The sequence below is a fragment of the Microtus oregoni genome, unplaced genomic scaffold, assembly GCF_018167655.1.
Source record: "Microtus oregoni isolate MIOR12 unplaced genomic scaffold, Mior012 000005F_ref0000423, whole genome shotgun sequence".
In the NCBI taxonomy this organism is placed as follows: domain Eukaryota; kingdom Metazoa; phylum Chordata; class Mammalia; order Rodentia; family Cricetidae; genus Microtus; species Microtus oregoni.
Window position 1 is genome coordinate 31,779,870 of NW_024543064.1, and position 12,479 is coordinate 31,792,348.

The 12,479-nt window shown below is 43.8% G+C and overlaps 2 protein-coding genes across 2 annotated transcripts in view; one reads left to right on the top strand and one right to left on the bottom strand.

Annotated features, from left to right (window-relative positions):
* Zmynd12 (zinc finger MYND-type containing 12) overlaps window positions 1-8,137 on the bottom strand; it is a 33,668-nt gene extending 25,531 nt beyond the window's left edge. Inside the window, exon 1 of the mRNA XM_041652802.1 lies at window positions 7,996-8,137. Within this exon, the coding sequence (XP_041508736.1) occupies window positions 7,996-8,105 (110 nt within the window). The 5' untranslated portion in view covers window positions 8,106-8,137. The remainder of the gene's footprint in view (window positions 1-7,995) is intronic.
* A 345-nt stretch (window positions 8,138-8,482) lies between these two features.
* Window positions 8,483-12,156, top strand: Ppcs (phosphopantothenoylcysteine synthetase). The gene is made up of 3 exons (XM_041651175.1): window positions 8,483-9,162; window positions 9,333-9,436; window positions 11,435-12,156. The coding sequence occupies exons 1-3, from the start codon at window positions 8,655-8,657 to the stop codon at window positions 11,756-11,758; spliced, it is 936 nt and encodes a 311-aa protein (XP_041507109.1). The 5' UTR covers window positions 8,483-8,654; the 3' UTR covers window positions 11,759-12,156.
* The last annotated feature ends 323 nt before the right edge of the window (window positions 12,157-12,479 follow it).

The following is a 12,479-nucleotide window of genomic DNA, read 5'->3' on the forward strand; positions in this document are numbered from 1 at the left end:
AATAAAACACTGATTGGCCAGTAGCCAGGCAGGAATTATAGGCAGGGCGACCAGAGCAGGAGGATTCTGGGAAGAGGAAAGGCTCAGTTTGCAATTGCCACCCAGATGCAGAGGAAACAAGATGAGAATGCCTTGCTGATAAAAGGTACCAAGCCACATGGCTAACACAGACAAGAATTATGGGTTAATGTATGATGTAAGAGCTAATAAGAAGCCTGAGCTAATAGGCCAACCAGTTTATAATTAATGTAAGCCTCTGTGTGTTTCTTTGGGACTGAATGACTGCAGGACTGGGCAGGACAGAAATCTAAGTCGACATAGAATGTCTCATTTGTGCTATCATGGGGAAGTTCTCAGTGTTCAGCAATTAAGTATGGTGTTAGTTCTGTTTTGCTCTGGATTTTCTTTTATTATTTCATTTTAGCAAGTAACAGAATTTTCTCTTTTTTTCCAAGTTTAAGTGTGTTTATCATGATATTGGATTTTGCCCAATGTTTTATCTGCATCTACCGAGTCATCATCTGTGTGTTTCATCTGCTAGAATAGTGTTTTATATTGACTGATATTTGAGCATTCAACCAATCCTGAATTCCTAGAATAAATATCAATTGCCCATGATGTTAATCCCCTACGTTTGCTACTGGGTTTGGTCTGCTGAAGTTTTGTTGAGAACTTTTACCTCTATATTCATTAGGGATATTGATCTGTAATTTTCTTGTGATACTTTTATTTGGTTTAATTACCAGGACAATATTGATCTTATAGAATGAGTTAGGAATTATTTATTCCTCTTTTGTAAAAATAAAGAATCTGTGTTCATTTTCCTTGAAATGTTTGAAAGAATACACCAGTCTGGGGTCATCTGGTTTGGGCTTTTCATCACTTGTTCTAGAGTTAGTCAGACATGCTTCTTCTTACATCAGTGTGGGTTCTTTTTGGAATGTGTCTGTTTCATGCAGGTTACCTAACTTCCTGACATTTAGATGTTCAGAGTGTTCTCTTAGAATTCCCTTTATTTCCAAGGTTGGCAATAATGGTATCATGATTTTAGTAATTCAAGTCTTTTTTTCCTGACCATTCTAGCTAAAGATTTGTCACCTTTGTGTGAGGTTTATTTATGCTTTCTATAGTTCTCCCTATTCTCAATTTCACTCACCTCTGCTCTAATCTTTAATAGTATCCCCTTTTCCTAACACAGAGCTGTGCAGGAACAAGTTGATGAATATACTTTTTGCTTGTTCTTCATAGGTTAAGATGGGGAGATAGAATATTAAGTTACATCAACAACTGTAAATCACAGGGACCAGTAACTAATTCATTCATTCCTTATATACATGATTTTGTCTGTATCCCATAATTTTGAGTATGTTATGCTTGTTTTCATTTACCTTTAAGTGTTTTTCAGTCTCCTTGATGATCCCTTTGACCCACTGGATTGTAAAGAGTGTGTTATTTTCAACCTGATTGTAAACTTACCAAATTCCTTTTTGTCGCTGGTCATTAATTTCATTGCACCATAACTGAACCTACCTTCCATGATTTTATTCCTTCCACATTTACTGAGATTTGGTTTATGACCTAATGTATGATCTACCCTCAAGAACCTTTTTATGTACTGGAGAGGATGCATATTCTGTTATTAGGGTTGTCTACAGGTGTGGGCTGGGTCTAGTGTTGCTCGAGTCTAACCTTTCCTCAAGGATCTTCTGTCTAGTTGGCTTGTTCACTACGGAAAGTGGGATAGTAAAGCTTCAGACTGCAGTTTCTGAATTGTGTCTCTCCCTCCGGTCTGTCTACTATGGTTTCTGAATTGTCTCTCTTCCTTCCATCTGTCTACTGCAGTTTCTGAATTGTCTCTCTCCCTTTGATCTATCTACTATGGTTTTTGAATTGTGTCTCTCTCCCTTAGGTCTGTCTACTGCGGTTTCTAAATTGTGTTTCTCTCCCTTAGGTCTGTCTACTACAGTTTCTAAATTGTCTCTCTCCCCTCAATCTGTCTACTGTGGTTTCTGAATTGTCTCCCCCTTTGATCTGTCTGTGGAGGCCCTTCGGTCTATGTGTTGCTTTTATTGGTTAATGAATAAAGAACTGGCTTGGCCTATAGCATGGGAGGAGGAAGGTGGAGTCGGGGAGATGCCATGGAGCCACTGGAGATAAATGCTAAGAACTTTAGCTGGTAAACCACAGCCAAGTGGCAATACACAAATTAATAGAAATGGGTTAAATTAATATGTAAGAGTTAGCTAATAAGAAGCTAGAGATAATGGGCCAAACAGTGATTTAATTAATACAGTTTTTGGGTGATTATTTTGGAAGTCTGGTTGGCCAGAAAACCAACAAGCAGCCTCCCCCAACAGATTGGTGCCAACATGGCAAACTAAAAGCTACTTAAAAACCTGAGAGAGCTTAATTCTAGACTCAAAAATACAGAGTTTAACACAGCTTCTTACTGTTTTCTGGCAGCATGCCACAGCTTGTTTAAGAGAGGCTTTCCTGATTCAGCAGTAGCAGGGGGAAAGTGGCGGTTTTGAAATGCTGGCTTTCTGGGTGGTGCTGCCAGCGCAAACTCTGACTCTTTCAATCGGGAGGTCCAGATACACAGCATTTGAGTGGGGTTTGTGAGCAGACTGCTGCAGTTTGCTTAATGGAGACATGGACCGGCTGTGTGCCTGAGAATGGGGCGGTGCACACAGCTCAGAGGCACAAGCAGCTTTGCCATGCTGAAATGGGCATGGCAAGCAGAAAGTACCGTATAAACCATAGCAATGGCACAGCTTAAGTTTTAAGAAGCACTTAGCATTTTAAAAAGCGCTTCCGGACAGTAAAGAATTACAAATATACAATAAAGACAAGTCCAGATGAGTCACAGTGTTAGATATATGTATGTAGGCTTGGAATAGAGAAGAAAAGGAGTATAGAGAGTCATAAAATAAAGTTAATGCTTTAAAAAAAGGGGTAAAGTCTTCAAAGAGACAGAGTATTAAAAGGGGTAAAGAAAAACAAGCCAAAAAAAAAAAAGAAAACAAAAAAAAAAAGAAAGAAAAACAAGCCACGTAAAAATGGAAGATTAGCAGAGTCTGGATTATGTATATTATTGTGTTATCTTTAAATTTTTTGACTGTAAATGAGCTAAGTACAGAGAGACATTTCATTGTATGGGCTTCTAAGATAAACCAGCATGTATATTATAAAGGTATCATGACTTCCAAATTTGGGTCTAAGGATATGTTGCTTTGGAAAGGGGGTTCTTCTCTTGTTTCTACAGAGGATGAGAACCTGTGGATTGCTTCCAAACTGGTATGGTTGGATGTAACAAGACCCCTTGAAAGATCACCATGAATACCCTCAAAAAAAATCACTTCACCCAACTGCTGACTGAGATGAACCTAGCACACAGGATACACCATGAAAGACCTGATTAACAGTACCCCCAAACAGTAGGAAGCAGTATGGACAGAACTATGCCCATATTCCCAAATATTGTTTATCATTGTTCATTTGCATTTAAAGGGGGATATAGATATGAATAATTTGCATTGGCATGGATTCTGGTTTATTGATACTGATTTAAGGTCAATCTTGTTATATGTATATTTCTGTTCTTGATTAGGTATTGTGATTGTGTAGTTCATTTAAAATGTAATGTATAATTAAGAAACATAGGTTAATAGATAGTCATCTATAATAGTCAAGCTTGTAGTCATGTTAGTTAGATTTTCTAGATGTATAGAGATATATTTCAGTTAGTTAGGTATTCTGCAAATCTTTCAGAGACCTTCAGGATATGCCATTTTAATGTTTTAAAAATTTAGGACTTTTCATGACAATGAGACACACCTACTCCTGGAAGCATCAATCTACTTCAAGAGGAAGATGGGCATCGAAGAGGTTCCTTATGGAGTTTGTTAGATAAACTGGACATGCAGAACCCACAGAGAAATGACTGCTGAACTTGTCTAAAAGCGAGATGATCCTTCAGGGTTCCTGCTTCATGAAAGGGTCTGCCACATTCTGCAGGACACAAAATAAGTGACTGATAAACTAACAATACAAGCAAACCTGTCTTTGAAAATTTCCTGCTTCACGGAAAAGTCTGCTGGATACTATGGGCCTGTAGGCTGAATATGGATGCCCCAACGGTACAGAAAAACTTTGGGTGACTGCCCAGGCAGCGAGATGTCTCTGTCAATTCTAGAGTTTTTGAAGTTGCTTACAATGTACTTCCTGTTTACTTAGGTAATATTATATCCTTCTGAAGTATTTGATAGAGTTGAAGAATTTATAGTTATAGTTTTCCTTAGTTATAACAAAAGATATAGCTATATTGTAACTGTAATTCTTGCTTGATAACTGTTTTGTTAAATGTAATTTTACTATGTTAAAGTTCAAGCCTTTCTTTTTGTTTAAACAGAAAAGGGGAAATGGTGTGGGAGGTCCTTCTGTCTATGTGTTGCTTTTATTGGTGAATGAATAAAGAACTGGCTTGGTCTATAGCATGGGAGGAGGAAGGCAGAATCAGAGAGATGCCATGGAGCCACCGCTGGAGATAGACGTGTGGAAACTTTGCTGGTAGGCCACGAACTCGTGGTAATATACAGATGAATAGAAATGGGTTAAATTAAGATATAAATTTTGGGAAATAAGAAGCTAGAGCTAATGGGCCAAACTGTGATTTAATTAATACAGTTTCTGTGTGATTATTTTGGGAGTCTGGGTGGCCAGAAAACGAAAAAGCAGCCTCCCCCAAATCTGTCTACAGCGGTTTCTGAACTGTCTCTCCCTTCAATCTGCCTACTGCAGCTTCTGAACTGTCTCCCTCTCCTAGTCTGTTAGTCTCAGCTCTGTCTTTCGAGACTCTGCAGTAAAACAGGACATAGCTATAGGTTTTTGCATGTCTACTGCTGATGACACATTTTCTCTTCAGTAGAAGACATTTAATATTTGGACTCTATTATACATCACACACATTTCAAAACAGGTAACTATAATATAGGGGGAAAGGCTGCCAGTATGTTTCCGCTTTTCTTCCAGACAAGAACTATTATAGGTTTTGGGAGCTCTAAGGTTTCAGTTAGAACAACTCAAGCCCCAGGTGGGTAGCACAAAAGCAGCCACAGGAAATATAAGGCTGCATCCAAACATGCTCCTTCCTTCCTCTGCAGAGAACAGAGATACAACCAAGTGTTTTCTTTAGAGACTATATTACTACCACAGAAATGATATAAAACATTTAAGGTTTTTTTTGTTTTTGTTTTTTTGGAGGGGGAAGTTAGGGAATTACTGCAAACAGATCAGCAAAAACACTGAGCCGGGGTTCAGAAATGGTGATATTCCATGGCAGAGGGACAGGTGAGCAACTGTGAACGGACCTTGCTCCACTGAGAGTGACTGACATGGCTTGCCTTACTACGTGAACTGAACTTTGGTCACACTTCTGCTGCCCTCCTTATTCTGCTGTCTCACCCAACATTCACCACAGGTTGGGACATACAGAGAAGCTGGGGTCACAATTAAGTGGTTTATGCCACAGACATGTTTTATTCAAGTATTATGCTTTATTGACCTGTATCTGGATGTCTTTAGGCAAGGCATTCATTCTACCATCCACTGAAGCTTCTTTTCCCTTTCTCCTTCCTTTCTCCCCCCTCTCCCTCCCTTTCCGAGATAGGATCACACTGTAGCCCAGGCTTGCCTTGACCTCAATATTAGCCCAGGCCATCCTAGAGTTTATAGTGATCCTCAGCCTCCCAAGTGCTGGAATTACAGGCATGAACCATCATCACACCCAGCTTCCTATTGCTTTTTTTCCCTGTTGTTTTTTTCAGACAGGGTTTCTAGCTAGCCTTGAACTCAGAGATCCACCTGCCTTTGTCTCCCGAGTGCTGGATCAAAGGCATGCGCCACCACTGCCACCACCACCTGGCCTTATTACATCTTACCACTTGGCATTTTCTCCCTGCTGGCCAGTGAAGGCATTTAAATTTGTATCACATACAGTCAATTAAAGGAAAAAATATTGTGAATTACTGTTATCTGTCTGCTATGATCTGATGTGCTATAAAATGAGGGCTCTTTAATCTATTAATGATGTAGTGTGTAGTTTTATAAAATTATCCTTCTTAAAAATGTCCTATTTCAGGCCAGCAAGATGGCTTCCCATCAAGCCGTTATTACCTGGGCTTGAACCACATGTTAGAATGGAGAACTAACCCCTGAAAGTTTTTTCTGACTTGCACACACACACACACACACACACACACACACCACCACCACCACCACCACCACACACACACCAACACAATTAAATAAATAAATGTACTGTTTCTTAATGTTCTATCACTTGGGAACATAGTCACAATTCATGGCATATAACATAAATATATTTAGAATAGAAGGAATCTCACCAAAACACCAGGGGTTTTTTTTGTTTGTTTTTGTTTTTCTTTTTTACTCTGAGTGATAGGATTATTGATTTTAGTTCACAGTCTGCTTGCCAAGATTGAGGATGTACAGCCTGGAGGAAGGGCATCTGGAATGGTCTGAGAAAGAAAAGTTCAGTCTGCACTTGGGCCATGGTAATAGCCTCTGAGTTGGCTAGGCAGGGTCTACCCTCCAGTGTACCACACTGCTGTCTCCTGTCATCTTCTTCAACACAAACGACGTCACACGTGGCTTGCTAAGGGACAAATTCCAAACTCCTTTATCGTGTGTCACTGCCTGGCCCAAACCTTTGTCTTCTTGGTTCAAACTCCTTCTCTTAACTGATCACAGCCTTCTCAACTCATAGGAAGAAATACTTTATGAATAGATATTAATTATACAGTATAAATTCAGGCTGTGACTTATCCGTGACCCACTGCAGCTCAGTCTGCAATATGGAAACCACTGACCGCCCTTACACAGCTGGTCCAAACCAGTCCTGGAGAGCTGCAAACACCTACCCTTCTTCACAGAGCAAGCCTCCACTGGCCTCTCAATACTCAACCCCAATGTCATTTTCTCAGAGAAACCTTTGTGGGTACTGCCCAAGTCACCATGTTTCTATCCTCAGACATCTCAGGCTTAGTTCACCCTGAGTGACCGTATGTAACATGCACAGTGAATAACAGCGGCTTTTGAGAAACAAGCCAGTTGGCTATGAGTTAACATCCTAGTTCTGTGAGGCTCAGAACAGTCTAGGGCTGGGGATGTGACTTAGTTGGTGGTATCTGTCTAGTATGCTCAGAGCCTGGGGTTCTATCTCTGGGACCACACCCAGGCATGTTGACACACACTCCTAACCCCAGTCCTTGAGGGGTGTGGATAGGAGGATCAAAAGTCCGGTCCTTAGCTTACATAGTAAGTTTGAGGCCAACTCGACTACTTAAACCCTGTCATAAAAAAAGCTGAAGGGGGAGCATAAATGTGAATACATACAAAGGGATCGATCTCTGGAATTACTAGCTCCGGACGACCCTCAAACTCTCTTGGCTGTGCACTGGCCAATTAGTCTTCTTTAGAGTCCCTAAGGACACAAGTCTATCCTAATTAGGGGCCAATCTGTGCCTTCCCGGGGCAAGAATGATGGCTCTTTAGCTCCTTATTTTCAGACCAAACATCTACTGTCAGAGAAGCTGTCTGCCCAACTTCTCACATTTCCGTTGACTTCTGACATTTCTCCCTGAAATTATCATTTGTTTTCTTCGCTGTCTTCCAACCTACAATGTTTGAGCTTGGACGGAATGGGTCTACAGAACTGGCCCATTACGTTCAGAACCTAGAATGGCGCCCAACACAGTATCAGTAGGACCCCTGGGAAACATCAGGAGAAAAACCTGATGTGGGAGAGGAGGCAGACGAGGCTACAGGAGTCTTAAGAGACACGTCTTCAAGCCTGCTCGGGCCAGCGAGGGATCGATGGCTGAAAGGGCCACGGACACAGACTCACCAGGCCAGACCCTGGGTTGGGAGACAGGGAGGGAACAAAGGCGTCAGGCACCCCGTTCCAGGGCCTACCAGTAATAAGTGACTGTACATGCCATACACATCCGCTCGGCCGGGGCTTCGCACACCTCACAGCAGAGCCGGCGCCCCTTGGGCACCGCCAGCGGGTAGATCACGTTCATGGTGCAGCCGGCGGAGTCGTCTCTAGGACGGTTGCCGGGCTAGACCACACAGACGTCACGTGACAACCGCGGGTCGCGGGGTGTCCGGATTTCAAGGGCAAGCGGGCGGAGCGGGGCGGGACTAATAGCGGCACACCGGGAGGAGAGAGCTCAAACTCTTAAGTCCCAAAGATTAAATGTCTAGAATTTTATTGCGATGGAACCCAAGCGTGGGGAGGGATGTACGGTGGCCGGTAAAGGTAAAAAAAGAAAAAAGAAAACAAAACAAATTCACTTAGTTTTCCAGACTAGGAAACATACAGGAAGTATAATTTTTCTGGATTTTCGAGAAAGACGCTTCCTCTCAACGCATTTCGAGGGCTCTGACAGAACAGTCAGGCATTCTCAAGGCTTGGCGAGGTCAGGACCTACTGCTGTCCAGAAGGCGGGGAACGCCCACAGTCATTATTTGCGGTTGCGCGTAGCCCAGGTATCCGGAAGGGGGCGTGGCGCCGTGGCCGGCGTGCTGGGACGCCCTGGTTCCTGCGTGCTAGTGACTCCCGCTTGCAGATGGCGGAAATGGACCTGGTTGCGGACATGCCGCGGCCGGAGGGTGCTGCGCGCTGGGCCGAGGTTATGGCTCGCTTTGCGGCCAGGCTGGGCGCGCAGGGCCGGCGGGTGGTGTTGGTCACATCAGGAGGCACCAAGGTCCCCCTGGAAGCGCGAGCCGTGCGCTTTCTGGACAACTTCAGCAGCGGGCGACGCGGGGCAGCTTCGGTCGAGGTTTTCCTGGCTGCGGGTTACGGGGTCCTGTTCTTGTACCGAGCGCGCTCGGCCTTCCCCTACGCCCACCGCTTCCCTCCCCAGGCCTGGCTGTCGGCCCTGCGGCCTTGTGGCCCTGCCCAGTCGGGGAAACTGAGTCTGGAGGCCGAAGAGAATGCACTCCCGGGCTTTGCTGCAGCATTGCAGAGCTACCAAGAGGCAGCTGCTGCCGGCACCTTCCTGGCCGTGGAGTTCACCACTTTGGCGGACTACCTGCATCTGCTGCAGGCTGCGGCCCTAGCTCTCAACCCACTAGGTGAGTGCTGTAAGGAATCCAGAGGTTTCTTGGCGGTACAGCCATTCTCCCAGCCTCTCTTTCCTCATGCTTCCACTTACCCTGCAGCCAGCCAGGGAACCGGAGTTGAAAAGGAGCAGGTCCCCTGCCCTTCCCCGATTTCTTAGACCCTCTGGTTTCTTTTTTTACAGGCTCTTCTGCGATGTTTTACTTGGCTGCAGCAGTGTCTGATTTCTATATTCCTGTCTCCGAAATGCCTGAACACAAGATCCACTCGTCCGGTGGCCCACTGCAGGTGATGGGCTCTCTTCCAGAGATCTGACCCCCTATAACCAGGCTTGGGTTACTTTCCTCTTGATCTGGAGATGGCCTTTCTGCATTCTGTATGAGCTAGGCACTGCCCTCCCTCAAGGACCTCACAGTCTAGCGAGGGCCTGGACACCAGCCATAATCACAGATGAGAATGATAAAATTCTGTAGTGGAGGTATGTACAAAGTGCAGTCAGATCTCGGGGTAGTGAGCTGGGGGAGTCACGGTTTCCCCGGAGATGACTCATCAGAAGGTGGGGGTGTAATAAAGTGGGAAAGGTCATTCCTAGTGGAGTTACGCGTTGGAGTTTGCCGTTGAGTAATGGTGTGTGAAATGAAGTGCTTTGGTAAGACTGAAGAGGCAGCTCGCCTTCCCTTGGGGGGCGGGGCGGGGAACAACTTTATATTCGTTTCTAAGATATTTAGACTTCATCTTGTGGAGGCACTAAGGTGGAAGCAAAAGATAACGGGTTATTTTTAGGGCATATTCCTTTAATTGCAGCCCTCCAGACACAGATGATCTCCGTGATTTCAAGGGCAGCCAGGTCCACGTAGTGAGTTCCAGGCCAGCCAGGGCTACACAGTGAGACCCAGTCTCAAAATAAATTAATAAAAATAAAAGGTTTAGTTTGCAAAGAATAGCATTTTGGAAGATGGGGTAGAAGTAGAGTGGATAGATAGGGCTCTTGTAGTTTAAGGAAAAGGCATGGGAGGATAGTGTCGTGGCCAAGAATTTAAGATGACTTGGTGCCTGGGAACCTGAGGGAACCCATAGGCATTTGTTGGATGATACAAGTAGTTTCTAGATAAGTATTTAGAGGGCACCTTTGGGATGGAGGACCTCCTGTGTGTCAAGGACTATTGTGGTACCCAGAGATGAAGAGAAATAGTACAGTAGCAGTTGCTTGCACTGCTCGCTCTCTTCAGGGGAATGACATCCCTGCTGAACACTGGTGATGAATGCCAAAGTGAGACCCTGTATGTGATTTCTGTCACAGACTTCATATTCTTTAAAAAGCGTGGGAGCGCCAGGTGGTGGTGGCGCATGCCTTTAAGCCCAGCACTCGGGAGGCAGAGGCAGGCGGATCTCTGTGAGTTTGAGACCAGCCTGGTCTACAAGAGCTAGTTCCAGGACAGGCTCCAAAACCACAGAGAAAAAAAAGCGTGGGAGCTCCAGTTTCTCCCACAGTTTTTATTTATCTTGAAGATACACAGATGACACAGTATTCCCCTTGGGTTGTCTAAGGTCTTAGGAAACAGGGCAGGAACTTTAATCAAGTGAAGATCAAGTCAGTTGTGTCTTCAGTGCTCTGTTCTAGTTACTGTATTTATACTTTTAGTTAACAAATAAAAAAATTGTCAATGAGAACCACCAGCTTATGACATACTTCAGGTGAAGAGGTTTAAAGCCCGGTATTATTGGACTTCTGCCAAAGTAATATTTCCATGAGCAGATTACATTTGTTTACCTTCAGATTTGCTTTAAAAGAAATGAGATGAATATGATCAAAATAAAATCTATAAGATTCTCAAAGACTTAATAATATTTCAGTGAGTGCCGGGCATGGTGACTCACACCTTTAATCCCAGCACTCTGGAGACAGAAGCAGGCGCATCTGACTTTGCAGCCAAGCCTGGTCCATAGACCACGTTCTAGGTTAGCCAGAGCTGCATAGTGAGACCCTGTCTTCAAAACTAGTAACAATAGTACAGTCAAAGGAAGTGTTTGAGGAGTTGTAATAAAAATGACGGGACAGTACAGGTTCAGAAAACATATTTTATCCCAGAGTAGATGTGAGGCCTTGAATTTAGGCGTTATGAACCCTACAGAACCTAGTCTTTAGGCATTTAGTATGCTCCAGAAAGTTACACAGCGGGAAATCCCTTTAAATTTAGGCAGAAGTCAGTCCCTGATTGCTTAGATTCCTGGTAGGGACTGACCAGTGGTTTACTTATTAACCTTTGCCTGCTCTTTCCAATACAGATAACAATGAAGATGGTGCCAAAAATGCTTTCTCCTCTGGTTAAAGATTGGGCTCCCAAAGCGTTTATAGTTTCCTTTAAGCTGGAAACTGATCCCAAGATTATAATCAGTCGCGCTCGGAATGCTTTGGAAGTTTATCAGCATCAAGTGGTGGTGGCCAACATCCTCGAGTCAATACAGTCCTGTGTGGTTATTGTAACCAGAGACTCGGAAACCAAGTTACTGCTGTCACAGGATGAAATAGCAAAGGGCGTGGTGATAGAAGAGAAGATAGTGGAAGACCTCAGGTCACGACACACAGCTTTTATATGTGACCAAAACTGAAGGACATGCTCGTCTAGCATCAAAAACCAGGGTTCTTAGAGCTGATGGGAAGCAAAATGAATCCTTTGCTAAGGATAAAGACAGTGAGCAAATCAGTGCTGGTGTTGTGTTTCTGAACGAACTGCTTGGAGACTGAACAGAAATTGTTTTTCAGTTTTTACGAAGCTGACTATGGGATTGCGTGTCTGCAGAACAGACGTAGGGGCCTGAAGCTGGACGTCAGCCTGCTGTACAATAGAAGGATCGCGATGCGTGGTCATGCTCTGAAGATCGCGTATTCATCAAGTGCCTACGTGTGCCAGGGCCTATGAGAGCTGTGAGGGTTTAAAGATGAATAAACACATCTCATTCGGGCACTGGATGTACAAAGTTTAAGTGCAATAAAGTGTGTGCCCACAGATTGTCACATGGAAAGGGTGGGGTTTGGGGTTTGTTCTGTTTTTTAAGATTTAGTTGTTTTTATTTTATGTGTTTGAGCGTTTCTCCCTGCATATATGTCTATGTGCCATGGGTGTGCAGTACTTTTGGAGGCTAGAAGAAGGGGTCAGAGGTTTTGAGCCTCCCTGTGGGTGTGGGGAATCAAACCTGGCTCTTTTAAAAAAAAAAAATACACTTATACTAAAATAGGAATACTACAGACACCTCCCTACAAACAGACTGAAGGTCACAAACATTCCTACATTTACTTTTTGCCTCTTGTCCTATATTTATTCCATAATTG

What these genes read in the sequence shown, in the direction of transcription:
- Ppcs (XM_041651175.1), top strand. Translation starts at nt 8,655, where the DNA reads ATGGCGGAAATGGACCTGGTTGCGGACATGCCGCGGCCGGAGGGTGCT. An exon ending in CCTAGCTCTCAACCCACTAG is followed by an intron (nt 9,163 to 9,332) that starts GTGAGTGCTGTA and finishes CTTTTTTTACAG; the next exon opens with GCTCTTCTGCGATGTTTTAC. An exon ending in CGTCCGGTGGCCCACTGCAG is followed by an intron (nt 9,437 to 11,434) that starts GTGATGGGCTCT and finishes TTTCCAATACAG; the next exon opens with ATAACAATGAAGATGGTGCC.